Source organism: Zootoca vivipara, chromosome 7, assembly GCF_963506605.1.
Source record: "Zootoca vivipara chromosome 7, rZooViv1.1, whole genome shotgun sequence".
NCBI lineage: Eukaryota > Metazoa > Chordata > Lepidosauria > Squamata > Lacertidae > Zootoca > Zootoca vivipara.
In genome coordinates this window covers 86,287,744-86,315,727 of record NC_083282.1, presented here as the reverse complement: position 1 = coordinate 86,315,727, position 27,984 = coordinate 86,287,744, and the positions used below count along the sequence as shown (strand labels likewise).

Genomic DNA, 27,984 nt, shown 5'->3' with positions numbered 1-27,984 from the left:
CACTCAATTGGAACTAAAACCCCACTGAAATGTTACTGAATGAATCTTAGAACTTTGTTTTTACAAGAATCTCATTTTATGTCAAAGGTAACTATACTGGGTCTTCCCCACAGTGGTAATTATTTTGGCACTGAGTACATACTATATCCTGCAGTAAATTAGTTATGTGAGGGAAATTCATTTTCTTTATATACTTGCTGCCTGAAGATGGAAGGTTCCTTGTGGGGACACTCAGTAGAGAAAGGCAAATCTCTTCCCAGAATCAGGCAGCCCCATAGCAATGGAAGCACAGCTCTTCTGTTGCCCTTCATTATTAGTCCGGGAGCCTGTAATGGCTTTGCCTTCTTGATAAGGCACCTATTTTCCAAGGAATGCAACAGATAGACGTATACAAGAGATGCAAGTATCATGAAGCAACTTGTAGACATATTTTTGCTACAGGACACCACAAACGTCCCTTATGTTGATGTCATCACCTGGGCCAGGATGCATAAAAATGAATTCCCCAAGAACATTATACAATAGATACAGAAGGAATCAATCTTTTCCTTTACCAGATTCCTCGGCCACACACTAACTCAGGCATAGGCAACCTTGGCTCTCCATATGTTTTGGAACTACAACTCCCATGATCCCTAGTTAACAGGGCCAGTGGTCAGGGCTCATGGGAGTTGTAGTTCCAAAACATCTGGAGAGCCAAGGTTGCCTATGCCTGCACTAACTGAACCCATGGTCATATATCCAGGATAGCTGAAATAGAGCAGTCTTCTCTGATGGTTTAGTATAAATTCAGTGGAACTACTGCCCACATTTCAGCAGTTTAATGCTTCTTTGGTATTGACCTGCTATGGGATATAAGGACATCTTCCCATAACAGAGCCAGTTCCCAAGTCAGCAATAAACTCCAATCATAAATAGCTGGTAGAAAGGTGGCTTAAATAGGCCCTACTTACTGCTGTACTAATTTGTTGTTTCACTTTGAAAGTATCTAGCAAATCAAACTCATGCCCATACATTTTAGTATTTGCAGTTCAGAATTTAAAAAATGCAATAAAATAAGCCTATCCCAATACCATCAAATTAGGCTCTATTGATTTCAGAGGATAGTAGATACAAAATAATCTGCAGCACATCCAGGCTGTTTCACCTTGAAAACAATGAGAGCAATTACACGAGCAGAGCACAAAAAACTTAATTATATGTGTTTGATGTATTACAGAATATTGTAGCCTTGTAGATGACGAAGACGAAAAATAGCTGGGGGTGATGTGGATACTGATGTTCAAGTAACCTCTAAAGCTAGACATCAAGTGAGGGTGGGGGCAGGAGAAGGAAGAACCTCTGCATTGTATCAACATACAGTATTATACACAGCACCAAAACATACCAAACCATTAAAGCATTGCCTTGTTACCAGTAGTGCACTGCTTCATATCCAGCATGAAATGAATACTATTTCACAGACAAATGCTCCTTTGTGCTAAGGGGGTTAACCAACATATTACGATTAATCAAAAACTGCCCGTACATCCAAGTTCAAAAGACGGACATAAATATTGAAACAAATCTGACACAGGTACTTGTCCTTTTATTGCTGATAGTTTCCATACTGGCTCTGTTGAAAATGAGAGAGAGAGAGAGAGAGAGAGAGAGAGAGAGAGAGAGAGAGAGAGAGAGAGAGAAATTAACACTGTCATTTCTACTGACACATAGGCCTGGTTCACATGGTTCACACTAAACCAAACTATGGCTCAGCATGAGTGAATGCAAATACTCAGGAAAAATTGGGCACTTTGCTCCTCCTCAGCTTTTGCTGCTGTCATGCTATCTGGAGCTAAGCTTAAAGTTACGTCCACACCAGGCCACATGGTTTGTCCTCCAAACAAACTACATTTTTTTCTTGGCTTATGGCTCATGATTTGTTTAGGGGAGACAAACCATGAGCCCAGGTTCAGACACACCCAGTTGTGTGGCACTAGGGAGCTAGGGAGGAGCAAAGCAGTCACAATTTTCTCCTTGTGTACTAGCATGCTTACTTATTCATGCTAAGCTCAGTGGAACAGCACCTGCTTTGTAAGGTCCAGGTTCAATCCCCAGCATCTCCAGATAGAGCTGGGAGAAGCTCCTGTCTGAAACCCTGAAGAGCCGCAGGCATTGATTCAGTGTCAGCAGTGCTGAACAACATGGGCCAATAGTCTTACTACATAAGGCACCTTCATGTGTTACTATGTAACAATAGCACCTTGAAGTGGGACCAGTAGCATGTTGGAAGGCACTGCAAGCCCCATGTGATCAAAGTAATGTGATTCTAGCAGGATGACCCATTTAACAACCTGACACACCAGCACATTTTGACTAGCTGCAGCTTCCAACCTGCTTTCAAGGGTAGCCATATATAGAGTGCGTTAAAGGTAAAGGGGCCCCTGACCATCAGGTCCAGTCGTGTCTGACTCTGGGGTTGTGGCGCTCATCTCGCTCTATAGGCCGAGGGAGCCGGCGTTTGTCCGCAGACAGATTCCGGGTCATGTGGCCAGCATGACAAAGCTGCTTCTGGCGAACCAGAGCAGCACACGGAAACGCCGTTTACCTTCCCGCCGGAGCGGTCCCTATTTATCTACTTGCACTTTGATGTGCTTTCGAACTGCTAGGTGGGTAGGAGCTGGGACCGAGCAACGGGAGCTCACCCCGTTGCAGGGATTCGAACCGCCGACCTTCTGATCAGCAAGCCCTAGACTGTGGTTTAACCCACAGCGCCACCTGGGTCCCTGATATAGAGTGCATTACAGTAGTCTAAATGGGAAGATTTACCTGCTCATAGCCGTAAGGCCTCTGTTGCTGTGCAGATGGTCCTGTCTGTGAAGCTCTGTAGCTTCCATACTGTTGCCCCTGACCCTGTTGGTAACTGGAGTACTGTGATGAGGCTCCTTGGGCTGGACCTGGGAATATAACAGCAAAGGTCTTGTCAAGAGTTCAGGAGTAGGATGCATCATGTCCTTAAAAGCCTGGCAGCCTGACATTTGACATTACTGTATTTTTATTTTTTTTATTTTTTTATTTTTACTTCTTTACTGTATTTTTTGTAAAAAAAATTGTATTTGGAAAATTAATTTAAAAAAATTAAAAAGCCTGGCAGCAGAAGAATATAAACATAATTTTGATACATGCATAGTAGACTACATACTTAAATTTCTCCTTCTGAGTTTGCTTATTGGTTTACATATTTGTTTACATATTTGTTTATATCCCACTTTTTAAATTGACAGAGCAGCTACAATAATTTAACCAATAATTTCATATAGGTAATCTAACTATAATTTCAGAAACAAGGCAGCAGCAATTAAAAATAAAAACAAGCACAACATATAACAACAACCAGCACAGCTCTTTAACTGAAAGTTGACTGGCATAGGAAAGTTTTCACTGGCCATTTAAAAGTTAACAAAGCTGAGGCCATAACAACAACAACTACTACTCTGTCTCTACAACCAAGCAATCTTATTTATCCAGACGGCAGGCCTTCAAGGAGGGCCTGTGAAGCTGATCTTCACCCCCAGGCTGATTCTTTTATATATGAAACCTTTGAAATCAAACAAAATATACATACAGTTCTCCTCATGTCAGTCTATTATCACTATAAAAGCGATAATAGACTGACATGAGGAGAACTGTATGTATATTTTGTTTGATTTCAAAGGTTCCAAGGCAGTACTTATTTTTGCATTTAGTTTTGGTGCTTTTGTTATGGTAATGACTAATAAAAACTTGACAGGATGATATACCTGAACTTACAATTAGGCTCAGAAGACAGTTGCAGACACAGGTCTTATTTGCATTACTGTCCACTCTGTTGCATGTCCACTCAGAAGTAAGTCCCACTATATCTAACAAATCTTACCCTTAGATAAGTGAGCATGGGGCACTTCCATGGTTCTTTTTGAATCAACAGGCTACTATAAAGAAAACCTGTGTGGTATGGTGGTTAGAGAATTGGATTTATACTGGAGAGGCAAGTGTTCAAATTCCATTCAGCTACAAAGCCAGCCTCTCCCCCAGCCTCTCTCTCTCAACCCAACCTGCCTCACAGGATTGTTGTGAGGATGGAAAGGGTTGGGACTACAAATGCTGCCCTGAACTCTTGGAATAAGGGAGGACTAATATCTGAAGGACTATTATATTTCAATATTTTGTTGGAAGCCGCCCAGAGTGGCTGGGAAAACCCAGGCAGGTGGGCAGGTTATGAATATTATTATTATTATTATTATTATTATTATTATTATTATTATTAAACCAGGAAAAAAGAACTTTTAATAAAGACTGGGGGAAGTTTGTTAAATATTTGAAAAAAAATATTGTAAACAAATTAAAACGCTGGCAGGGTTAACATAAAATGAACAGTAAAGCTAAATAAAGGAAATTCTTAGAGAAAAATTAATAATTGAGGAATTAATTTGGATATGCAGCAGTAAAGACAAAATGGAAGGATCCACAGGTAGAGGGGGAGGGGAGGTTGATTTGATATGTATTTTTGTTTTTGTTAAAGAATTTGCATGTTTTGTTGTAAAATTCAAAAAGGATAAATAAATTTTAAAGAGAAAGAAAGAAAGCTACAAAGTAGAGCAAAGCAAGACAATACACATTTTCTCACCATATCCTTGCTGCTGTCCTGGATAGCTCTGTTGATTTGGGTATTGCTGCTGTGAATACGTTTGCTGTTGTACAGTTCCCTGTTGGTATCCCGCCTGCTGCTGGCTATACTGGGAATTCCCTAAAGACAGAATATCAATAGGGTTGATTTGCAAGCTAACCAGCACCCTAGATCCACATAGGGTTCAATGGCATGCTCTAAATCTTCCATGGATGCAGCCAGTTTGAGAGAAGCACATCCGTAAAAGGCAGGCATCACTTCCAAGTACTAATCTGTGTGTGAAAGGGTGAGTAATGTGCCACTGTATTCACACCAGTTCTCAATAAGAAATGGTGCCTGCCAGTGCAATTATTCCAGTTCCTTCATATGGCTACACTCACAGGGTTGCATATGGCACAGAGAAGTATCCCTAAGGGGTCAGCAAACTTTTTCAGCAGGGGGCCGGTCCACTGTCTCTTGGACCTTGTGGGGGGCCGGACTGTATTTTTTTAAAAAAATAATAATGAACGAATTCCTATGCCCCACAAATAACCCAGAGATGCATTTTAAATAAAAGGACACATTCTACTCATGTAAAAACACCAGGCAGGCCCCACAAGTAACCCAGAGATGCATTTTAAATAAAAGGACACATTCTACTCATGTAAAAACATGCTGATTCCCGGACCATCCGCGGGCCGGATTTAGAAGGCGATTGGGCCGCATCCGGCCCCCGGGCCTTAGTTTGGGGACCCTGCCCTAGGTGCCTGTTTTTGCAGGGCTCACACAATGCAGATTTCTAGGATCAGAGGGAGCTTTTCAGTCACCTGCACCATTGAGCTTGCATATAAGTAGCCTGTGTGGAAACATTAAAAAATAGAAATTCAGATACTTCAAGACTTGTACTTTTAAAAAGTTCTAGTTTGCCATGAAAGAAGGAGTTGTAGACAACACTGTGCAAGGTCTCCTTCCCTCCAGAAGCAGACGAGTATACATAGGTGTCGTTTTGGCACTTAGTGCTTAAAGACTGGAGGTATGTGGCTGGACTCAACAGCTGATTGGCTGTTCATTCCCATCCTTCCAATCTTAAGGGCTGCTTCAGAGCATGCAAATAGACACGACATGTTTTGCATGCTAAAGGTCCCAGGTTCAATGACTGATATTTCCAGGAAGCACTGGGAAAGATCTCTGTCTAAAACTCTGATGAGACACTGCTAGTCAGTATGGTTACTAATAAGATGAAGCAATGGTATAATGGAGGTTCCTTTATTCAGAAGCTGGGAGTAGTGGGCATTTTGTTGCTTACACTAACATAAGCACTGCTACACTCTCCCCTTAAGTATGAAGCCCCTCTCTGGGACATGGGGTGTACTATAAGAGAAGAGGGCCAATTCATTGCCCTGCTTAATGGACCAAAGAACCTTGCAGCTGGGCCTCTGTTGTCCCCAACATTAGAAGTCAGTTGCTGCTGGCAGTTTTCTGGGAGGCACTTACCTTCAGCCTAGGGATTGGGAACCTATAGCACACCAAATGTTATTTGACGACAACTCCTATCAGCCCTGGCCAATGATCAGGAAGAATGGGAGACGTAGTTCAGGAACGTGGAGGGCCACAGGTTCCCTGTCCCTACTATACCTATTACCTACAGTAGATGGCGGCTGGCATCTTCTTAGAGGAATACAGAACAGCTATATCTTTGTATTGCTAGCAGTAGTAAAACACAGTGGTGTGGGTGTGGGTGTGGGTGTACACCCAACATCTGCTTCCATAATGTCTTCTTACCTCCTTCATAGTAGTGCTGTGTAGAATCTTCAAATGATCTGTCATAGCTTTGTTCAGAATAAGATGACTGCTGGTACGCATAATCACCATGACCTATGACAAAAAGAAAGGTACATAAGAAATAGATATTTTAAAAATTGATTGTGCATTTTTCAGATGTATGACCATTTCAAACTTGTATTACTATCAGCTGAGTTATGGCTCCTGCCAAATGTGTGATGTAGTGCACAGAATTCTGTTGACAGAACTAATCCCCTTACAGAACTACAAGTCCCATTAAGAGGATGGGTAGCTAACACCTGCAGTGTAAATATGACTGAAATGCAGCTCACACCTGGATTAAACAAAAAACATGGGGAGAAAGATAGCAGCACTTAAATCTCTAAAAAGAGATGTGCAAAGGTTCAAGCACTGTTTTTATTTTTCTAAATTTTGGAGCTGTAAGGTTTATATCCCATGAGAAACAGTTTCCCTTGAAACACTTCAAAGACAAAGGACATGGGGTTTTCTTTCCAACTGCCTTCCTAGGTTTTTCTTTGGATACGTTTTGCAGCTGTTTGACCCCTCTTGTTGCCTAGTTCCGTTCAGAGAGCCCACTGCCAAATCCTAGTGCGCCTTAGCCCTCCTACTTGCTGACACTGCTGGTTCACCTGGCCCATCTAGTTCAGCATCCTGTTCTCACAGTGACCAACCAGATGCACATCAGAAGCCTGCAAACAGGACCAGAGTGCAACAGCCACTGGTATTCAAAAACATTACTGCTTCTGACAGTAGAGGTAGAGCTAGTAGCCATTTATAGTCTTATCCTTATTGAATTCGTCTAATCCTTTTTTTAAAGCCATCCAAGTTGGTGGCTATTACTGCCTCTTATGTAAGCAAATTTCATAGTTTAACTATGTACTGTACTGTGGGAAGATGTATTTGGTTTTGTCTCCTGAATCCTCCCAACCTTCAGCTTCACTGGATGTCCACAAGTTCTAGTGTTAAGGGGATGGGGGGACAATTTGCTCTAGTCACTTTCTCCATGCAATGCATAATTTTATACACTTCTATCATGTTGCCTCTTTCCTCTAAATTAAAAACTCCCAAGTGTTGTTACTTGCCTCATAGGGGAGTTTCTCCTGCATATTTTCTTTCTGCCTTTTGTGGTCTGGGTTCTTTTGCTGATATAACCCTGTCCATTCCAAACTTACCTCTTTTCCCTTGGTTCAACTATGCCACCTACAAACTAGTTTGCCTACCATCACCCACTCACCCACCTCTGGCACAGTGATCTCAGGCCTACTTGCTTGAAAATAAAGCTCCAATAAATATCGTAAGGTCTTATTTTCAGGTAAAGGCTTGGGAGCATTTGTGTGGATTGGCCTCCGTCTTTCAATTCCATTCCTGGGTGCCAGAAGCCTTCTGCAGGTCAACGGCATTATGGAACCATGTTCCCCAATACTCAGCAAAATTACCATCGGGATAATATTGCTGGTTCATGGGCTCTGATGAACCTTGTCCATGACTGTATTGTTCACTGTAGTATTCCTCCTGGCCCATGTACTGCTGAGAGGAACCTACAAAGCAGAGTGAGAGTACCGTTGTCAGTCTACAGTGAGATCAAAGGTGGATAACTGAAATAACCTCTTTAAAGGGATGATACCCTATCTGCCTGACTTGTAAGTCTGTTCCATACAGACGAGGTTCTGGCTTAGGACTGTTGGTTTCAAGTCTTGCCTCTGCTGTGAACTTCAGTGTGAGAAACTGAGTTCCATTAGGACCATAGCACTGGAAGGCTGTTTTGGTTCACTCACACTGTGCCATTTTTGGGATCACACCCTCCCCAACTGCTCTTTGTCCCGCAACTACAAAATCTGCAGTGATGAGGGAAGAAGCATTAACCCTGGTTCCCCAGTGCTACTTTCCACACCTGAGGTAGGCCTCTCAGCAGTTGAATTTGCTGTTTAAAAAGACCCAGCTCACATCCAACCATGGATCTTCCATCTCATAAGTCATGCCCTTGGAACACACGCAACACTGCAGAGCTATACAGTTCTGAGTCCTTGGTTCTTATTTACCTTGCTGTGAAGGTCGGTAAGGGCCCATTGGCCGTTGGCCCATCATGCTGTTGCCTTGGTTACTCTGACTCATCATGGCAATGGAGGACTGCCCTTGGTAGTGTTGGCTCCCTGCTTGCGCGGAGTTGTAATGTGACGTTGCTGCTTGCTGGTGCATCATGGACACTGCAACACACACACACACACACACACACACACACATTTTACATTCTCAAATTATCTACACAGTGCACCACCACCACCACTGTAGCCCTGAGTAGAATAAACTTCAATTTAATAAATATATATTGCAACTGTACTTAAGTAGAATAAGTGAAATAACTGCATATGTTTACCTCCATCTCGATTTCCCGCCCCTTCATCTATTTTTACAAAATAAGCCACCTGGGGCAGGGACCTATCCCCCCTCTCTCTCTTTTTAAAGTACATCATTGATGCTAAAATGTAAGGAATCATAGGGTTGGCTGGGAGATCCCAAGGGGCATCTAGTCCAACCCCCTGCAATGCAGGAATCTCAACTGAAGCATCCATGGCAGATGGCAATTCAAGCTCTGCTTGAAACCTTTCAATGAAGGAGAGCCCACAACCTCCCAAGGGAGTCTGTTCCACTCCCTTCTCTGAAGGAAGCTTCAGAGACCTTTGGAGCTCTTCAGTAGCCCTGCTCTGAACATGATTCCTGCCACTGCCCACCTCCCCAGGTCTGACCCTGTTATAAGTGGTCACAGAAGCCAAGAGCCCCATGACACTTTAAAATGGCATATCTATCCAACAACAAAAAAAGGCCAGGCCAAACCAAGCAAACCATACCAGGATTGGACTGCATGTTGATATTTGTTCGTGAGACATAGTTGCCTATTGATCCCTGGCCTTGCATTGGTACATTCTGAGACGCAGGCACTGTATGGCTATAGCCGGTTCCGGTTCCGTGGCTACTGACAGTCATGCTCAGGGAAGTCGTGGGCATGGTATTCTGGCCTGACTGTTGCATAGACACGTGATTGGGACCTAGCAGAAAGCAAAGAAGGAAACAAGGGGTGGCAGTGAGTATTGATTTTGAATCCTGTTCAGATTTTGCCTTCCTTCACTCTCGAGTTGCCAGTATCTAAGCTTTCCACATCTCTGCTGCAGAAACTGCGCAACCAGGAAGCTCAAAAAACTATGCTCATGTTATGCAACTTTATATTTTACCTCTCCCAGTTCTTTTTAGATTCAAAATATGGACTTTGAAGGACTGGAATCCCCCCCCCCATGTCAGATTTGGGAATTGTTTGGAGTTTGGGAATAACATCCAGTGAGGAACCTAAAATTGCCACAGATATATAGGACAGAAGGAAAAAATACTTGGGTGAGGTTGGGAGGGAAGAGAAGGTGAGCAGGGAACCACAGGGGCTATATAAAGTCAGGGGTAGCCAACATTGAGTCTTACAACACATAGAGGATCCCCAAGTTCTCCATCTCTGGACAGGGGGCCTACAATTCTAGGTATGCTTACTTTGGGGAAAGGATACATCAGTACAGTGTGACTTGCTTCTAAGTAAATGTGCACAGGAACAGGCTGCATGAGACCTTAAAACAATGGCCTTTTGAGTGAAGAAAAGTGAAAGACCTTTCTTCTGTGCCACATTTACATGCTCCCTCTTGGGCTCCCTTCACCCTTCAAAATGCTTGAAATTAGATCACTGGTGACAGAGCGAGAATTTGATGCTGGCAACCAGTGCTTTTTATGCTACCCACAAAAGCCGCTGAAGCCAACATACGCTCAAGAACTTGAACAGCACCCACCTCAGTGTTCATGGATCAATTCCTCCTATAGGAAATCCATTGTTGCAGAATGCTAGTGGCAACTGTATGAAGAATTGTAACCGATTTGTGTGCATATTTAAGCCCGTGCTGAGGTTTTCCACATGCCCGAGAGGCTAGTTAAACAGCCATAAAAGGCCCCTTTAGAAGCACGCGATGCAGTTGCCAGGCAACCATGGAAAGCTCACCATTGCTGATCTGACTCTGCATGAGGGAGGGAGGCGGAAGGCCTGTCCCAATTGCATCACTGAGGTTGCTCTGTGCATGAAGAGTCTGGTTGGATGCGCTCTGATTCATTCCTCCCGGACCGAGGTTCATGTTTTGCGTCGGTGGCTGAAGATGGCAAGAAGGAAAAGAAAAAAGATTCAGCAAGAGGGATTTGTTATAGGAATAAGCTATGAGGGGTGGGGATACATTATTTATTATTATTAGACATGATTAATAATGAATCAACACAGGAATAAGACTTTTCAGTAATGAAAAAATCAACAGCAATGATAATGACATATACGATCACCTCCTTCATCTAAGCAGACCGTGATGAAACCATTTTGTGGGGGGGGGGGAATTGTACGACTTTTGGATAAAAAGCACTGATATTTACAAAAGATTAACATCAGGTTTCGAGGTTAACACTGGAGTATGGAGATACATGAAAATATGTCAGACAATGGCAGCTCTGCTATTTTGTAATCCATTTTAATTACCAGACAGTTAATTAGAAAACAGCGAAACAATTGCATGTATGCACACACAAAGCCCGAGCCTGTCACGTTTAACTCCTAGATGAGCACTTCCAAAACAACATAAAATGTAGCTTAGCATCTTGAACATTTTGAAATATTCTAGTTTTAACTAGATGGCACAAATGCAAATGATATATATTAGCTAAATAAATTCTGTGTCTGGTTTTCCTGTGCAGGTAAAGCTTCCTTTAAAGTCAATAGAGAATTTGTGCTGGGTCACTGAAGGGACATAGTCAACATTTTTATATGTCTAAACCCAACCTTGACCTGGCCCAGTTTCATAACATGCATGTACATATCCTATGCTGCCGATATTTAGTGTCAGTTAAATACACCTCTTTTCCTTTGGTCTTTTAGGACATAAGGAGTCCCACAAACTACAGTTGTACACCGTTGCACTGTATCTAGACTTTTGGAATTCTTTGTGAAAAGAAAATCATTATTTTAAATAGCAGTATTACTTAGGCTTTTGAGACCTGGTTGGATGAAGCCGATGGGCCCGTTCTTGGCGCTGCTTGCCCACCAGGTTTCTCTTATGCACAGCAACCCAGGCCATCTGGGCGGGGAGGGGGGGTTGCAGTGATTTTTAGGAAGTCATTAGTTTGCACCAGGCGTCCTATTGGTAAGACTGAGTTTTCTGAGTGCATGTTCTGGAAGTTGGGCAATAGGGGCAGTACAGGATTCCTTTTGGTGTACCGACCTCCCCGCTGCACCAAGGATTCCCTGCCCGAGCTGCTTCAGGTCGTGTCGGATGTGCTCCTGGAGACACCTAGCTTGGTTGTCTTAGGGGATTTTAACATCCATGCCGACACGACCTTACAAGGAGCCGCTCAGGACTTTGTGGAAAGCATGGCCACCATGGGGCTGTCCCTGAATAAGTCTGGCCCAACTCATAGCCGCGGACATGCCTTGGACTTGGTGTTTACCTCTATGGATGGTGGTGATCTGACATTAAGTAAAAGCGAAACAAAAGAAGTGCCATGGTCAGATCACTTTCTGGTGCAACTGGACTTCTCCGCAACCCTTCCCCTCTGCAGGGAGGTGGGACCGATTCGGATGGTCCGCCCCCGCTACTTAATGGATCCAATTGGCTTCCAGAGAGTGGTAGGGGATGTTTTATCCCATGTCGATGGCCTTTCAGCTGATTCCCTGGTGGCCCGCTGGAATGCGGAGTTAACCAGCGCTATTGACTGTCTGGCTCCGAAGCGCCCTCTCAGATTGCATGGAGCCCGGACAGCCCCGTGGTTTTCCCCGGCGCTGAGGGTGATGAAACAGTCATTGAGACGGCTAGAGCGCCGGTGGCGGAAAACTCATTTTGAATCAGACCGGACACGGGCTAGAGCTCAACTTCGAGCCTACCAAGTGGCAATGGCGACGGCGAAGAGGACCTTCTTCACCGTCTCCATCGCATCTGCAGAAAACAGCAGCAGGAGACTCTTCCAGGTGGTTCGCAATTTAGCGGAACCACCTGCTCCATCCGGGCCCAGTATGGGCCACATGATCTCCTGCAATGATTTTGCAAAGTTTTTTGCAGATAAAGTCGCTCAGATTCGGGAAGAGGTAGACTCCACCGTGGGAGCAGGGCCGGGGCGGGGGAGTGCTAGAGTCCTGTCTAGTCAAGTTTTGTGGGATCAATTTCAATCTGTTACCTCCGAGGATGTGGACAGGCTGCTTGGACGAGTGAAACCAACCACCTGTCTCCTTGATCCTTGCCCATCCTGGCTTATAAAAGCTAGCCGGGAAGGGCTGGGCGATGGGCTTCGCGGGTTGGTAAATGCTTCTCTCCATGAGGGAGCCTTCCCAGACCCGCTGAAAGAGGCGGTTATTAAACCGCTTCTAAAAAAACCATCTTTAGATCCGGCCAATATGGCCAACTATCGCCCAGTCTCAAATCTTCCATTCTTGGGCAAGGTGATTGAGCGAGTGGTTGCTGAACAACTCCAGGCACGCCTGGAAGAAGCGGACCATTTGGATCCCTTCCAGTCAGGATTCAGGCCTCATCATGGGACTGAAACTGCCTTGGTCGCACTGGTCGATGATCTCCGGCGAGCTAGGGACAAAGGTAAGAGCTGTTTCCTTGTTCTGCTGGATCTCTCAGCGGCTTTTGACACCATCGACCATAACATCCTTCTGGACCGTCTAGAGGGTTTGGGAGCTGGGGGCACTGTCATGCAGTGGTTCCGCGCTTTCCTCCTGGGCCGTGTTCAGAAAGTGGTGGTGGGGGATGAGTGTTCAGACCCCTGGGCTCTCACTTGTGGGGTGCCTCAGGGTTCTGTCCTCTCCCCCATGCTTTTTAACATCTATATGCAGCCGCTGGGAGAGATCATCAGGAGGTTTGGGCTGGGTGTCCATCAGTATGCTGATGATACCCAGCTCTACCTCTCTTTTAAATCAGAACCAGTGAAGGCGGTGAAGGTCCTGTGTGAGTGCTTGGAGGCGGTTGGAGGATGGATGGCGGCTAACAGATTGAGATTGAATCCTGACAAGACAGAAGTACTGTTTGTGGGGGACAGGAGGCGGACGGGTGTGGAGGACTCCCTGGTCCTGAATGGGGTAACTGTGCCCCTGAAAGACCAGGTGCGCAGCCTGGGAGTCATTTTAGACTCACAGCTGTCCATGGAGGCACAGGTCAACTCGGTGTCCAAGGCAGCTGTTTATCAGCTCCATCTGGTACGCAGGCTGAGTCCCTACCTGCCCACTGACTGTCTCTCCAGAGTGGTGCATGCTCTAGTTATCTCCCGCTTGGACTACTGCAATGCGCTCTACGTGGGGCTACCTTTGAAGGTGACCCGGAAACTACAACTAATCCAGAATGCGGCAGCTAGACTGGTGACTGGGAGCGGCCACCGAGACCACATAACACCGTTCCTGAAAGACCTACATTGGCTCCCAGTACGTTTCCGAGCACAATTCAAAGTGTTGGTGTTGACCTTTAAAGCCCTAAACGGCCTCGGTCCGGTATACCTGAAGGAGCGTCTCCACCCCCATCGTTCTGCCCGGACACTGAGGTCCAGCTCCGGGGGCCTTCTGGCGGTTCCCTCACTACGAGAAGCCAAGTTACAGGGAACCAGGCAGAGGGCCTTCTCGGTAGTGGCTCCCACCCTGTGGAATGCCCTCCCACTAGAGGTCAAAGAGAACAACAACTACCAGACCTTTAGAAGGCATCTCAAGGCAGCCCTGTTTAGGGAAGCTTTTAATGTTTGATGGATCTCTGTATTTTAATGTTTGATGGATTTCTGTGTTTTAGAATCTCTGTTTTGTTGGAAGCCGCCCAGAGTGGCTGGGGGAACCCGGCCAGATGGGCGGGGTATAAATAATAAATTATTATTATTATTATTATTATTATTACATGCCGCCATGGGATCTTTTGGGATAAATGGCAGTCTAAAAATAAAGTAAAAATATTAAAGGGAAGAAGCAGCAGCAGAGGCCAATAACTTTACTAGATAACAAAATAAGGCAACTCTCCCAATTGCATGTCTGCATCCTGAAATGAAACATGTATCATATCAGCACATACACCCCACCCAACTAGGAATGGAGTCTTATTAATCATGTAGCTCAGTATTGCCAACTTCCACCTGGGAGATGGTATACCTTTTTTAAGAGCCTTCCCCAGGGCAGGTAGATATTTTGCTGGAGGAGTTTTCCTACTCTGTTGCCACAGGGGTCAAGCTTCCTACCCTCCCTTCTCTCCCATCCAGTACAGTGGTACCTCGGTTTACGAACTTAATCCATTCCGGAAGTCTGTTCTTAAGCCGTAACTGTTCTTAAACCAACGTGTGCTTTCCCTAATGAGGCCTCCTGCCAGTGCCCTTCCACTGTTTGGATTCCGTTCTTAGACGGAGGTAAAGTTTGCAAACCGGGACACTACTTCCAGTTTTGCGGAGTTCATAAACCATAGGCGTACCCAGAGGGGGGCAGGCAGGGGCAGCTGCCTCGCCCCCCAGAAGCAAAAAATTAACGTATTTTACAGACCATAGCCAGCACTTTTCCCCTCCAAAAACTGAAGTGGAAAAGGGCAAACGGGAGACGTGCTTTGCTTTAGCGAGAGCCACTCGGTCTCCGCTTGCTGGGGGGGGACACACAGCTGTAACAAAAACACATCAAATAAATAAAACAAAGTGGCTACCGGTAGTTAAGCAGTTAAGACAATGGAGCAGATATCCCCTTTCAGGCAAGATTTGAAAGCTCACCACTTCACCCTATTGTTCTTCAGTGGGAGTTGTTAATGAGCATTCAGGGATCGCATTAAGAGTTCTATTGGCGATTTAATGAGGGTGCAGAGGATTCAATTTGACTGAGGTGGCTCTGCAAGGCTAAAAGGAAGTGAATAAGAAAAAGGGGGGCTTGTAGCTTTGATAGACACAGTGATGTTTATAAAAAGCAGTGGTGTTCCAGTCAGCCCCTCCTCCTGCATCTGTATAATCAAGCAGAGAGAAAGCTGCTTACGAGGCTCCTGTACAGGTGTACCGGCATCTTCCTCTTGCTGCAGAGTTCCAGCATCACAGCGTCACCCAGAGGCACCCACAAATGTGAGTTATCCCTCTCTCTATTTCTTCCTTCCTTCCCTCCCTCTTCCATCCTTAATAAAATACTGGGGGGGGGGGGCAGGTAAGCCCCACATAGAAACATAGCTGCCAAGTTTTCCCTTTTCTCGCAAGGAAGCCTATTCAGCATAAGGGAAAATCCCTTTAAAAAAGGGATAACTTGGCAGCTATGCATAGAAAGCCCATCAACATGGGGGAGGATGACTCTTTCAAATATGGTATTTACCAGTAATTGGGGCAGGGGGAGGCACCTAGGCCTCTAGGAGTTGGCTGCTATGCCTAGGACAATTCAAGAAAGCAAAATGATGCATATGCTATGGTAATATATCAATAGAATCATAGAATTGTAGTCGGAAGGGACCACAAGGGTCATCTAGTCCAACCCCCTGCAATGCAGGAATTTTTTCCCAGGGTGGGGCTTGAACCCACGACAAGGTTGAAATATTATGCTGATATGCAGCAACGCCTTGGAGCCGTCATGACTGCGGCCATGCCTTGCCTCGCCCTCGCCCGCCCTGCCACCCCCTCTCGCCTGCCCGACCCTCCCGTCCTCTCCAACCAAGCAGGGTAGCCGCCAACGCTGCCAGCCCCAGAAGCACAAGGTGGCCGCTGCTGCCGCGATGTTGTCGGGCTCGCTGGCCCTGTAGCCCCGCCCACGTTCCCACTTTGTGGCCCCTCCCGTGCCTTGGCACCACCCCTGAACGACCATGGCTTGCCCCCCCCCTGTTTTGATCCTGGGTACGCCCCTGTCATAAACCAAATTGTTCGTAAACAGGACTGTTCTTAAACCGAGTTACCACTGTATAGAGCAGGCAAGAAAGAAGAAGAAATAACTAGACTAGGGATGGGGAATTTTTTCATCCTGAGGTTCGCAGTTTCTTCTGAGCAGCCTTCTAGGGGCCACATGCTAGTGATGGTCAGGACTAGAGGCAAAAGTGTGTGGAGAAACAAATGTAAATTTGACCTACAGTAGGCTCATTTCAACATACATTCAGCCCCCCCCCCCAGTCAGCTGGAGGGCCTGATGTTCCCTACCTCTGGAGTATACAGTTGCACTATCAGAATAAGGCTTGCTGCATCTCTGCAACATCACTCCCCCACAACTCTTGAAAAGACGAAAAGCCACCCTCTCCAGGTAAGGTAGTGTCCAATTTTGTAACAAGATACTGGAGTTCAGGCATGTCTAGAAGTCACATACTGGAAGCCCTTCCCTACAGCAGACTGGGCTAGGTGAATTCTGGGAAATACCACTTCATACTGCCTTGGAGGGGTAGTAGCATTTGTATCATTTCTACATGCAAAAAACCCAAACCTCTTTGCTAATTAAACAACCTATATTACTTAGCTTTTCAGGGATAAAAGTTTTTGTTCAGCCCCCTTCCTTGCTATGAGTACTTTTTGTTGTTATTTTAACAATTCAAATTCTTAACTGCAATTCCCCACCTACATGGCACAGCATAGCACAGTCCTCTCTAGCTCTTCCACCCCAAAACTCTACCACTTCATGTGCAGACCAGTCCCAAGATGTGCAGGCTAGCGATAAAGAAGTGCACTTTGTATAACCATGGTATTGACCCTAAAATATGTGCAGTGGAAAATCAGCTCCAGGCATGCCCACATTGGGTTTGTGCTCATGTTGGCAGCATTGTTTATCTCCCACAAAAAGCATATCTTTAGCAGCAAGTACTGGACTTCATTCAATCTCATAGGTCAGTACTTACAGCAGGAAGCAAGGACTGCATATTCTGGTTCGAGTCTGCTATTGTTGCCAAGTAGACCAAGTTTCTGTGCAAAATTTGTTGATATCTGTAAGCAAAGGAACATGACGTTATCTTAAGGAAGTAAAGCTGGTCAGAAAAATACCTTTTTTCTGGAGTGGCTATGTGCATCTGATCTAACTCGCCATTGCAATAAAAATATTTTTTAAAAAATTGTCCAGTAGCACCTTTGTTGTTGTTTAGTCGTTTAGTTGTGTCCGACTCCTTGTGACCCCATGGACCAGAGCACGCCAGTAGCACCTTAGAGACCAACTAAGTTTGTTCTTGGCATGAGCTTAAACACAGGTTTTTTGTAGCAACAGGAGTCAAGAGTTAACATTCACCTGTTTACGCATGCAATGTCATCCTGCCCCAGGCCATGTTCAAGATCTTGTTATTAGCATAAATTTGTGAACTACTTGAGACCTAGTTACCTGAAATACCACCTGGTCCGTGCTCGAACCTGCAACATCACTTAGATCATCTGGGGAAATTCTATCGGTGACATTGCACCCTACAGAATAGCACAGGTCTGACATTTTCCACTACTGCCCTTGCACTATGGGATGCCCTTCCCTCCGCTATACATGAAGCACAATACATCAGTTCTTTCATACATGTTTTAAAGATGCATCTCTTTGCCCAGGCTTTTCTTGGCCCATACATTTAGACCCTATTAAAACTAGATTCCTGTTTTTATGTTGCTTTTATGTTTTTATGACACTGGTCTATTTTTATGTGGTGTTTCTGTATACTGCTTAGATGTTTTTAAACATAAAGCAGTTTAGAAAGGCTTTTAAATAAATAAAACAATAAACACATGTTTCAACACAACAACAAAAATCATACTCACTGAGTACATTCTGCTGTTTTGCCCTTGCTTTGATAGTCCATAATACACTGTATTAGATGATGGTTTTCATCCAACATCTGAATTAAAAAACAATATAAAAGATCACGATATGAATGACTGAAACATAGTCAGGGACCTTGCACATTCCCTCCTTTGTTTAGCTAAAACTTTCTGTAGTCTTCTTTTTCCTTGCACTCTCTTTATGCATGTGCATTAATCATCATTAAAAGTAGATAAAGCAAGGTGAAAGAAGCAGGGAGAATGTTATTTATGATTAATATGAATACAACACCCCACCATTATGGAAATTAATATCTGAAGTTGTATTATACAGAATTAGACCACTGGCTGGTACTGCCTATTCGAGAGCTCATAACCCTTTTTAGGTCTGTGAACAGATTTGGATTTTTTAGCTAGAGTGGGGCGCACTACTCCTGGATCAGCCTCTCCATCCCCTTGCACACTCTGTGCACACTTTGGTTTTCCATGGGGTCTGGGTAAAAGCTGAATCCAGTAGACTTAATCTGAGCCTTGAAAAACAGATCAATGAAGAGGCCCTGCTGCATGATCAACCGTTTTATTCTGGAGAGGAACCCTTTTGGTTTACTAAGACTATTTCTTTTGTTGCATCTATTTTCTTTATTTCAACAATTTATATACCGCTTAGCAGCATGGTTTCTAAACCGTGAACAATGGGTTTACAAAATATAAACTCTTATTAAAATTAACCATGGAATCAGAAACTCAAAATAATACTTGCTGAAATAATAATTGAGAAGTCTGAAGTTCAGTGGGAACCAGGGGCTGATTTCTGCTAGAAGGAAGTTCCACAGAATTGGGCCCACAACACCGAACACACAGTTCCTGGTGGATGCAAGCCATGCATTAAATCCTATTCCATGGTAGAAGCATCCAAGCTGGTGATGGTGGTCTAAGAAGCAGGGATGCAGAATTCGGCCTGAAATCTGAATCAGTGATCAGATTGAAGCAGCAGACGAAAGGAGAGCAGGAAGATCCTCAATCCATTCCCCCTCCTTGGAGACGTTTCCATTCAGAAGGGGGATTTTGTGCAGCCACGCACCAGCGAAATGGCATTTAGGAGAAAATCAAAAGCGATGATTGACTGAACTATGCCTTTGGCTAAATTCTAGAACAAGCCTTTCTGTTTCTAGGGAACACGGCTGGGGAAAAGCATAAAGGAATGGAGCAAAGGATCCTGCCCCCCCCCCCGTCGCCAATTTAATTCATGTGGAAGAAGGTTGAAGTCCTGAAATAATTACATTGCTGCTTTTTTTTAAGTTAAAAAATGACACAGCCACGGACTGCATCGCTTTGCCTAGGTTTTCGTAGCATTTTACATTTGTATATTAATCAGTGCAAAGGAACTGAAGGAAGCACAAACATTTCTTTAGTATATTTATTTCTAGTTTGTTTCGGTTTCTACCCCAAAAGCTACAGAAAAAAATATATAAATGTCCTATACTGTATAGCATTTCAAAATGCTCAGTCTAAGAAATGGAAATATAAAATTGGGGGTGGGGGATGTAGATAAAGGGGCAGGCAAACTTGGTTCTAAGCAAAGGGCCATAGGCTCAGTGGCAGAGCATTTGCTTTGCATTGTTTATTTGTTCCCTGCACATCAGACTGGGTTGCACCAGCCACTCTGGGCAGCTTCCAACATAATATGAAAACACAAATGTGACATCAAACATTAAAAACTTCCCTATACTGGGCTGCCTTCAGATGTCTTTTAAAAGTTGTATGCAAAAGGTTGCTGGCTCAATCCCTGGCATCTCCAGGTAGGGCTGCAAGTGAGCCTTGCCTGAAACCCTGGAGAGTCACTGCCAGTCAGTGTAGGCAATGCTGAGCAAGGTAAATCATCTGCAAACTGGGACACAAGAAAGACAAAACACTGCCTTGCTCAGCCATGGGAGCCCAGGGCAGGCAACTTGTTCATTCCTACCGCAATGGCTCCCCTGGAAAATGCATCTGTTTGAATTTATCTCCTGCAAGTGCATAGCTGCCGTGCATTTCCAAAGGAAACAGTAAAGTGCTGTACTTGGAAATGTGGTTGTGTGTTGTGGTCAAATCCTGCTCTCCATTCCTGGTATTTAGGGGCTTAGCCCTCACACACAAATTCTGTGGGGCTGGGGCTGGGGAGGACAGTGTGTCTCTGCAATGCTAGCTGCAGGTTTTATGGGTGGGGCTTGGTCAAGATACCCTGAGTAGTGCCACCCCATCCTCACAGCTGCTGTCTCCCCATTTGCTTGATCTGCCCCATTGGGCACAATCTGCAAATTCCCAAGAGAGGGCAAAGTGAGAGGAAGTAAGAGCTGTTCGACAGTGGAATGCAGGAGGTAGTAGAACTCTCCTTCCTTGGAGGGTTTTAAGCAGCAGTTGGATGGCCATCTGTTGTGGATGATTTCGTTGAGGTTTTTGCAGCACAGGGGATTGAACTAGATGTCCCTCTGAGTCCCTTCCAGCTCTACAATTCTCTGATTCTAAGCTGCTGCTTTCTTTCTTGCCCACTTGCTTAGAGGTTCCAGGAGAACAGACAGCATTAGCAAGGGAGCTCTGAGAGTTGGTTTATTTATCAAGGATCTAGAGTAACTACAGACACAACATATTTTTTTTAAGTACCAAGGCATTGGAAGGAACTAGAGGTATCGTATTCCAATCCACTAATCCTCAGTTAGTGGCCTATGTGTTACAGGGTCACAACTTTATGGAAGGGAAGGTGCACAAACAGTGCCCTGAGCATATTTCGGAAAGGAGGGGGAGACAGACGATCAAAAACTGACTGTAAACCGGTAATCCTATGTAGGCTGAGGATTGCAGGGAGGGGAATAGAGAAGTGATTACAGCAGGGGTAAGAAACCTGGAGCCCTCTGGATGTTGCTGGGGTCTACCTTACATCAGCCCCAGCCAGCAGAACCAATGATCAGGGATGATGGAGTTGTAATCTGGATGGCCACAAGACCCCCATCCCTGAATTAAAGGCAGGAAGAGAATAAAAGTTTATCCTGGATCTAGAAATGTTGAAGCCACTTCAAAGTAGTTTCCCCTGTCCCACCTTTATGTGTCTTTAAAAACCACCCTGCCTATCCCTTTCTTGAAGCTCTCAAGAGCAAATGAAGGGGGTGGGAAGGAGGGAATTATACAACCTTCCAAGCAATCTCATTCAATTGCTGAACTACTCTTAGCGGAATATGGGGGGGGGGGAGATTCAAGTTCTTAGCAGCCAGTACTGTATTAATTTTGTAGGGTCTGGCTCTGCTCAACACTGATCAAAAACCAAAACCAAAATAAAAAAACTTTTGAAAATTCTCCCATAAAAATGCTTCAACAGCAGCATCACATTTTCTGGTGTCCAAGGGATCAAGCACTTGGGATTCTTCCGCCCTGGCTCTTGTAATCACAAAGATAACGTTTAATGCCATTCTTGCCCTATCCTCAGAGGAGGCAACAAACAATGTTTCTCCTTTTTCTTTCCTTTAAAAGTATTTTTGAGCCCTCTAGACACTTCCCCATTCATCCTCTTTCCTTTGGCTAAACAAACAACACTCATTGGGCCATACAGTACTTTAAAATGATATTCAAATGCATATATAAGGTATAATTAATTTATTCCCTTCCCTTCTTAGCACAAGCTTTAAAAAAAGGCAAATAAAACATAATAGCTGTAGGGGGCTTTGGGAAGTTGTTCAGATTTTTCTATATATAACATAAGCCCAACTGTGGCTCCCAGAAGAGACTGCAGGTATCTACTCTTTGAGGCTCTTTCCCATGGCTCTAAGGCAGATGTGAGGAACCTTTGAGCTGACCTGAGCTCAGCTTCCTCAGTAGCTCAGAGGCAGGACATCTGATTTGCATGCAGAAGGTTAGCAGGTTCAACCACTGGCATCTCCCAGCAGGGTCTGGAATGTCAGCCATCTGAAAACCTGGTAGGCCACTGCTAGTCAATATAGGCAATACTGAAAAAGATGGACCAACTATCTGACAGGGTAAGGGCGCTTCCTATGTCCCTGGGAATGTGGCATACAGATATTTGATCAAATCAAAAGCAAATTATGCCAGGGGCCGAAGAACAGGAAGTAAATGAGAGATTGGGCAGGGAGTTACAAAGACCCGTGGGCAACATTAATGGGATCATACCATTCAAACATTTTGGTCAGCCTACCTCTGGCCTTCCATACACTTGGCCACTCCCAACTTCCCTCTGTCTCAGCCAGCATGGCCAATGGTCAGGAATGATGGGTGTTGGAGTATAACAGCATCTGATCAGTCACATATCCCCCATTCCTGCTTTTCAAGGGATAACTAATAATGTATGCCAGGGATGGGGAGCCTGATATATTCCAGATGTTGGACACTTCCCATTCGCCTCAACCAGCATGGCCCCTGGCCAGGAATGATGGAAGCTGTAGTCCAACAGGAGATGGATGGAAATGGGTCTCGGGTATCAGCACCATAAACTAGGTTGTTTTAAAAGGTATTGGGTGTGTTTGGGGGTTGGGGTGTTCCATGATAACTAGCTCTCTCTCTCTCTCTCTCTCTCAACTCACTTCTGCCTTTTTTAAAAGCAGAGTATTCAAGATGCACCTCATACACATGTCAGAAGTGGGGAACTTGTGGATCTTCCAAATGTTCCTGGCACCCTCATTATACACCTTTAGGCACCAGGTGAAAACATTCATCTTCAACCAGGCCTTTGGCTGACTAACATCCTATACCCTTTTAAATGTGTTTGTTCCTATTTTCTATTTTGAGTTTTTATTTTGTGAACCACCCTGAGATCTCCAGATGAAGGGTGATACACAAATTTAATAAATTAAAAATAAGTTGTAAAGGGGGAAACTAGATTGTTAGCATTATCTGATCTGTTCCTGAATTAGGTCTTGGGGGAGGAAAGCAGGTGCTTCCAGGGAGGGGTTTCTCTCCAAGAAAGACAGAATTTGTGTAGAAAGAAATAAGATGGGAGAAAGAGTTCATTTCTTTGTGCAAGGAAGGCCTAAGTGTGAAAGACTACCCCAAAGCAATATGTTTGTAAGCCACCCTTTACCATGCAAACAACTCTGAGAACTTTTTGTTGGACAGCCGTTCACCAATAAAGTGGCTACAGACATGATCCAACGACAGCTAGACTGTCACACTGAAATCTAGCTAAACCTCATGCAACCTCCGGGTATACAGCGGTATATAAATTCAATAAATAATAATGCAAATAATTGTCACCTTGATATGTAATAAATAATATTTATTACATATTATGCTTATATTTATTACATATAATGCTGGGGTATTGTTTTTGTTTGTTATCATGATATGTATTTTTGTGTTTTTATATTGTAAACCACCCTGCAATCATCAGATGAAGGGCAGCATGGAAATTTAATAAATATAAATATATTAATATCTATACAGCCCTTCATCGAAGTATCACAAGGTTGTTGATATTACTTTCAATTACTACAGCGACATTAAGAATCAGAATAGCATGGAGATGATTTATAATAGTAAAGAAGGGGGTGTGGCCGAAACTCTGGAAGGGCTTTAGCTTAGTGTCGTAGCATCTGCCTTGCATGCAGGAAATCTCTGGTTCAATCCCCAGCTTTTTCAAGTAGTGCTGGGAATGTCCCTGAATGCCTGAAACCCTGGAGAGCTGCTGCCAATCAGTGTAGAAAATGCTTAGATAGAGGGACCAGTGGTTTGACTCAGTATAAGGCAGCTCCCTATGTAGACAGGGTCCTAGGGATAACACAGGAACTGAAGCACCTGCCTTATCTCAAGTCAGACAATTTGCCCTTTAGCCCAATATTGTCTGCTTTCACTTGCTGTGGTTCTCCAGTGTCTCAGACAGCGGTCTTTTGAATCCTACAATCATGGAAGGGACCCTGGGGGCCTACAACTTGCTTGTTCTTCCTCTTGCTTCAAACATAGCTGAATAAACTTTATTATTATTATTATTATTATTATCATTATCATTATCCTCTCTTGCAAGCCTGAGCTCATTCTGAGCTTTGGCCAACCTGACATTCACCCTGCAACTGTTGGCTACTCATGTATACTCCCTTCTTTGTGATTTCCCCTTTCTTCCACTTCTTATAGGTGCCCTTCTTAAATCCCAGCTCATCTGTAAGCTCCTTATGCAGCCACACTGGTTTCCTTAGAACTGCCTGCACCTGTGCTTTCAATATTTCACCTTTAAGAAACTCCCATCCATCTAGGACTCTCTTCTCTTTGAGGATTTCTGGCCATGGGATCTCACTCAGTAGTTCCTTGAGCTTTCTGCAACCGGCCTTCTTAAAGTCCAGAGTACATGTCCTGATTCTTTTAAACATAGAGATTCAATGCATGTCTACTACTACCACTGAGCTATGGTCTCTCCCCGACAAGCTGTGGTTTTGCTTTATTATTACAACTAGTACTAATAATAATATTAATAATAAACAGGCTGAAAGGGTGCACTGTAACACAGGGAAGATTATATAGATTCCTATGGGATCACCTCAAAACCAGTATCAAATCATAGGTCACCTATGCGTACATAGATGTTCTGGTGGTTTCGTTGTCATGCTATGTAACAATCACAAATATATGCCTTGGATCAATGTTTTTGTAGTGCTGACAAGTATCGGATCTGTGATATTTTTTTTTTAACTGAGTAGTCTACCTCTGAAAGATTTAATTTAAAAGTTCTTGGGGATCCCTGTGGCAAAAGCATGCAAATTCAGGAAGATTTGTTTTAGTTCTGCTGGATCCATTTTTTTACCCAGTCCCCACGGAAAAGCAGTAGTTCTTGCATTCACTCCCCTCCAGCTTTCTGTCTAACTCAGAAATGGGTGTGGGAGAGAAGCAACCTGAGGGGGGTGTGCCTATCACACTTTGAGAGAAAGTTCCCACTCTGTCCACAGAGTCCCAAAAGGTTGGCAGCATCTGATGGCAGTCAATAAACCTATCAGTAGAACCTTCAAGCACAGTGATAATGTATGTATCCCTGAATACAAGATGCTAATAGCAACCACCTTCATGCTCTGCTTGGCCTTAAACTAGTGATAATCCCGTGAATGCCAAATTAAGCATAAATAATGCCAACCAGGATTAATTAGCTCTCAGTCTTGGACTTAAATGTACAGTAGCAAGGAATCCAAATGAGCAAACAATTTTCACGAAATGCTTTGACAAAATGATTGCAAAAGAGTTGCAGTGCAAACAATAAGGGCACTTTTATATGACGCACACCTCACGAAATGCCTACACCTTTTCCCAAACATCTTGTTAAAAACGCAAATTAAAAACATTTTCAGAAATGTAATATTCAGCAAATTTTATTTGAGCTGTTTGAGATCTATCACACCAGCCTACTAAACAGCTTTGTCAACTAAGCTCTGATACAATCCAGTACCAACAAGCAACCTGTAAGAAAAGCCAACACAGGGCATGTTTTAATATTTTGTTAGAAGCCACCCAGAATAGCTGAGGAAACCCAGCCAGATGGGCGGGGTGTTGTTGTTGTTAAGCTGAGAGTGAAGGATGTGAAAGACCCATTTATTTCATTAAGATAGTGACACGTGTATTGAGATGTTTGCTGACTGTAAGCTCATTGGGGCAGTGATTGATATGGGGAAGGGCCATAACTCAGTGGAAGAACATCTGCTTTGCATGCAGAAGGTCATAGGTTCAGTCCTCAGCATCGCCAGGCACAACTGGGAGGGACCCCAGTTTAAAATCCTGGAGAGCAGCTGCCAGTCAGTGTAGACAACACTGGGCTAGATAGATCAATGATCTGACTCAGTATAAGGTAGCTTCCTATGTTCCTATATAAAACACTATAGTACTATATAAACAATCATCTCTCCCATGGAAGTCAATGTGACTTGCAGCCAAATGTTTCCTCAGAAGTCAAGTGACTTGCCTAGCTTACTAGACCTGGAACTGCAGCCTTAAGCGTTTAACTTTGGCTATTTTTGCCCTACCCATATTGAGAGGACAGGAGGTTCCTAACCTGCCTAATGTACACTTCCAGATCTACACCTGCTAGGATGAGTTTTTAAACAAGCTATCTTGCATTTTTGCAAGACAGCGTTGTCTATGTGCTGCGGATTTGTGCTCCAACACCTCCTTCTTGCATTTGCCATCACTGACAAACAGGCTGTCATCAGATCTTTAATCCTCCTTTGCTTCTTCCAAGACCCTAGGCTAAGACTCCTGAACAATTGCTACAGTAAAGCTAGGAGCATGGCCACTTCCAAGGATAGAGGGAGGCTGACAAGCAGGCACTGGAAATAGCGTATTGTTTAAGCGTTAACAGATCTATTACTCATTATTGACATCTCCACACCTCTCCTATTATTTACAGCCCCTTTCCTGGGAAAGGGAGGCAGGGGGAGAACTTGGATGGTACGTTCCCCTGCCTCTCTCCCTCAGGGCTTTCTCCTCTTCAGAAAGCGGCATTGCAAACTTGTCACAGGGGAACACCTGCCTTGTTTTCCTTACAAAGGTTACAATTCTGCTCCCATTTAGAAATGAATTAATTAAAATGCCCGAACCTCCCTCCATCAAGCATTTAAGATTTTGCCTTTGAATCTGCAACGTTGTTGCTTTTCAGAGGATCTTAAGAGAATCGTTCCATGCCAAACACTTGACATCAATACACATTTTCTTTTAAAATAATAATAGTAATAAAAAAGAGGAAGCCTTAAGACGAAAAGCAGCCATAATCCAGTGTCACACTTCCTTAACGTCCCCTTTAAAACCATGACGAGCCTTACAAAACGAACAGGAAAATAGAAAGATAAAGACGTATAGGCAGATTTCTCTTTCTGTGATAAAAACGTTGCTATGCTGTCATATATAACACACAACAGTCTGTTTGCACTTTGGGCTATTTTTTGTAGCGTACGCAGCGATGGAAGCACGAAGATCCTGCAAGGAAAATATATCCGTTTCATTTTGCAACATTCTCCCTCGGCTCCTTTGATCCTTTCCATCTTTCCCCCTCTCCCTTTGCCATCATCTGAACACCTTTGCTTTGTTCCGCCTCCTCCTTCTCTTCTACAGCGGTCCATCCTTCCAAGCCCTTGCAAATTCACTACTTAGCAGGAGCATCTTATAAAATTACCCTTCCCCCTCCCCACTCCCGACGATGGAGACTTGCACACACATTGACACACACACACACACGCTTGTCTATATTAAAGCATGCTCTTAATTCCACCCCCCTCCCCCGGTTCTTTTTCTGTTACCTTCTGGATAGTTTGCTGGGTGACCTCTCCTTTGCCTCTTGGGCGAGCAGAAGCAAAGGCAACCGACATGGTGGGATGGTCTTTTTTAAAAGGTGTCAAATAATATAGTGGTTCCCAGGATGTAATAATATTGTTATTATCTAGCTGCTATTGCCGTGCACGGGCACAGCATTCGCCGCAGTGCATGAGGAGGGGAGCCAGAGCAGATGGTACAATCTGCGCCTTGCAATGAGCCAGGGGCATTGCACCAAGAACCTTCGTGCACCCCCTTTACCTGGACGCTCCTACTCCCAATGCAAGGCGGAGAGCCAGCTGCCGAGGCTTGGTGGTGGAGGAGGCAGCAAAGCCACCTGAGCTGCTCCGCTTCCCCCCCCCCCTTCCTCCAAATCCAGCTTCTTCCCCTCCTCCCCCTTTGCAATGCACATGGTGCATCCCTGCTGCTGGGTTTCCTGTCGCAAGCGAATAGCATCTCTTCCCTGCCTTGGCCAACAGGAGCATCTCGGTGCGCCAAGTGCGTAGGAAAAGGAGGCCGCGGTACGCCAAATGCGTGAGGGCGGCAGGTGGAGA

The 27,984-nt window shown here is 44.4% G+C and overlaps 1 protein-coding gene across 1 annotated transcript; it reads right to left on the bottom strand.

Moving 5' to 3' along the window:
- Nucleotides 1–648: 648 nt before the first annotated feature.
- Nucleotides 649–27,762, bottom strand: SS18L1 (SS18L1 subunit of BAF chromatin remodeling complex). Its single transcript, XM_035121649.2, has 11 exons — nucleotides 27,418–27,762; nucleotides 18,173–18,249; nucleotides 17,284–17,368; nucleotides 10,455–10,599; nucleotides 9,274–9,471; nucleotides 8,467–8,631; nucleotides 7,864–7,965; nucleotides 6,407–6,499; nucleotides 4,646–4,765; nucleotides 2,809–2,936; nucleotides 649–1,615 (listed from the first exon to the last, which is right to left on the bottom strand). The coding sequence occupies exons 1-11, from the start codon at nucleotides 27,484–27,486 to the stop codon at nucleotides 1,589–1,591; spliced, it is 1,209 nt and encodes a 402-aa protein (XP_034977540.1). The 5' UTR covers nucleotides 27,487–27,762; the 3' UTR covers nucleotides 649–1,588.
- Between the last annotated feature and the right edge of the window lie 222 nt (nucleotides 27,763–27,984).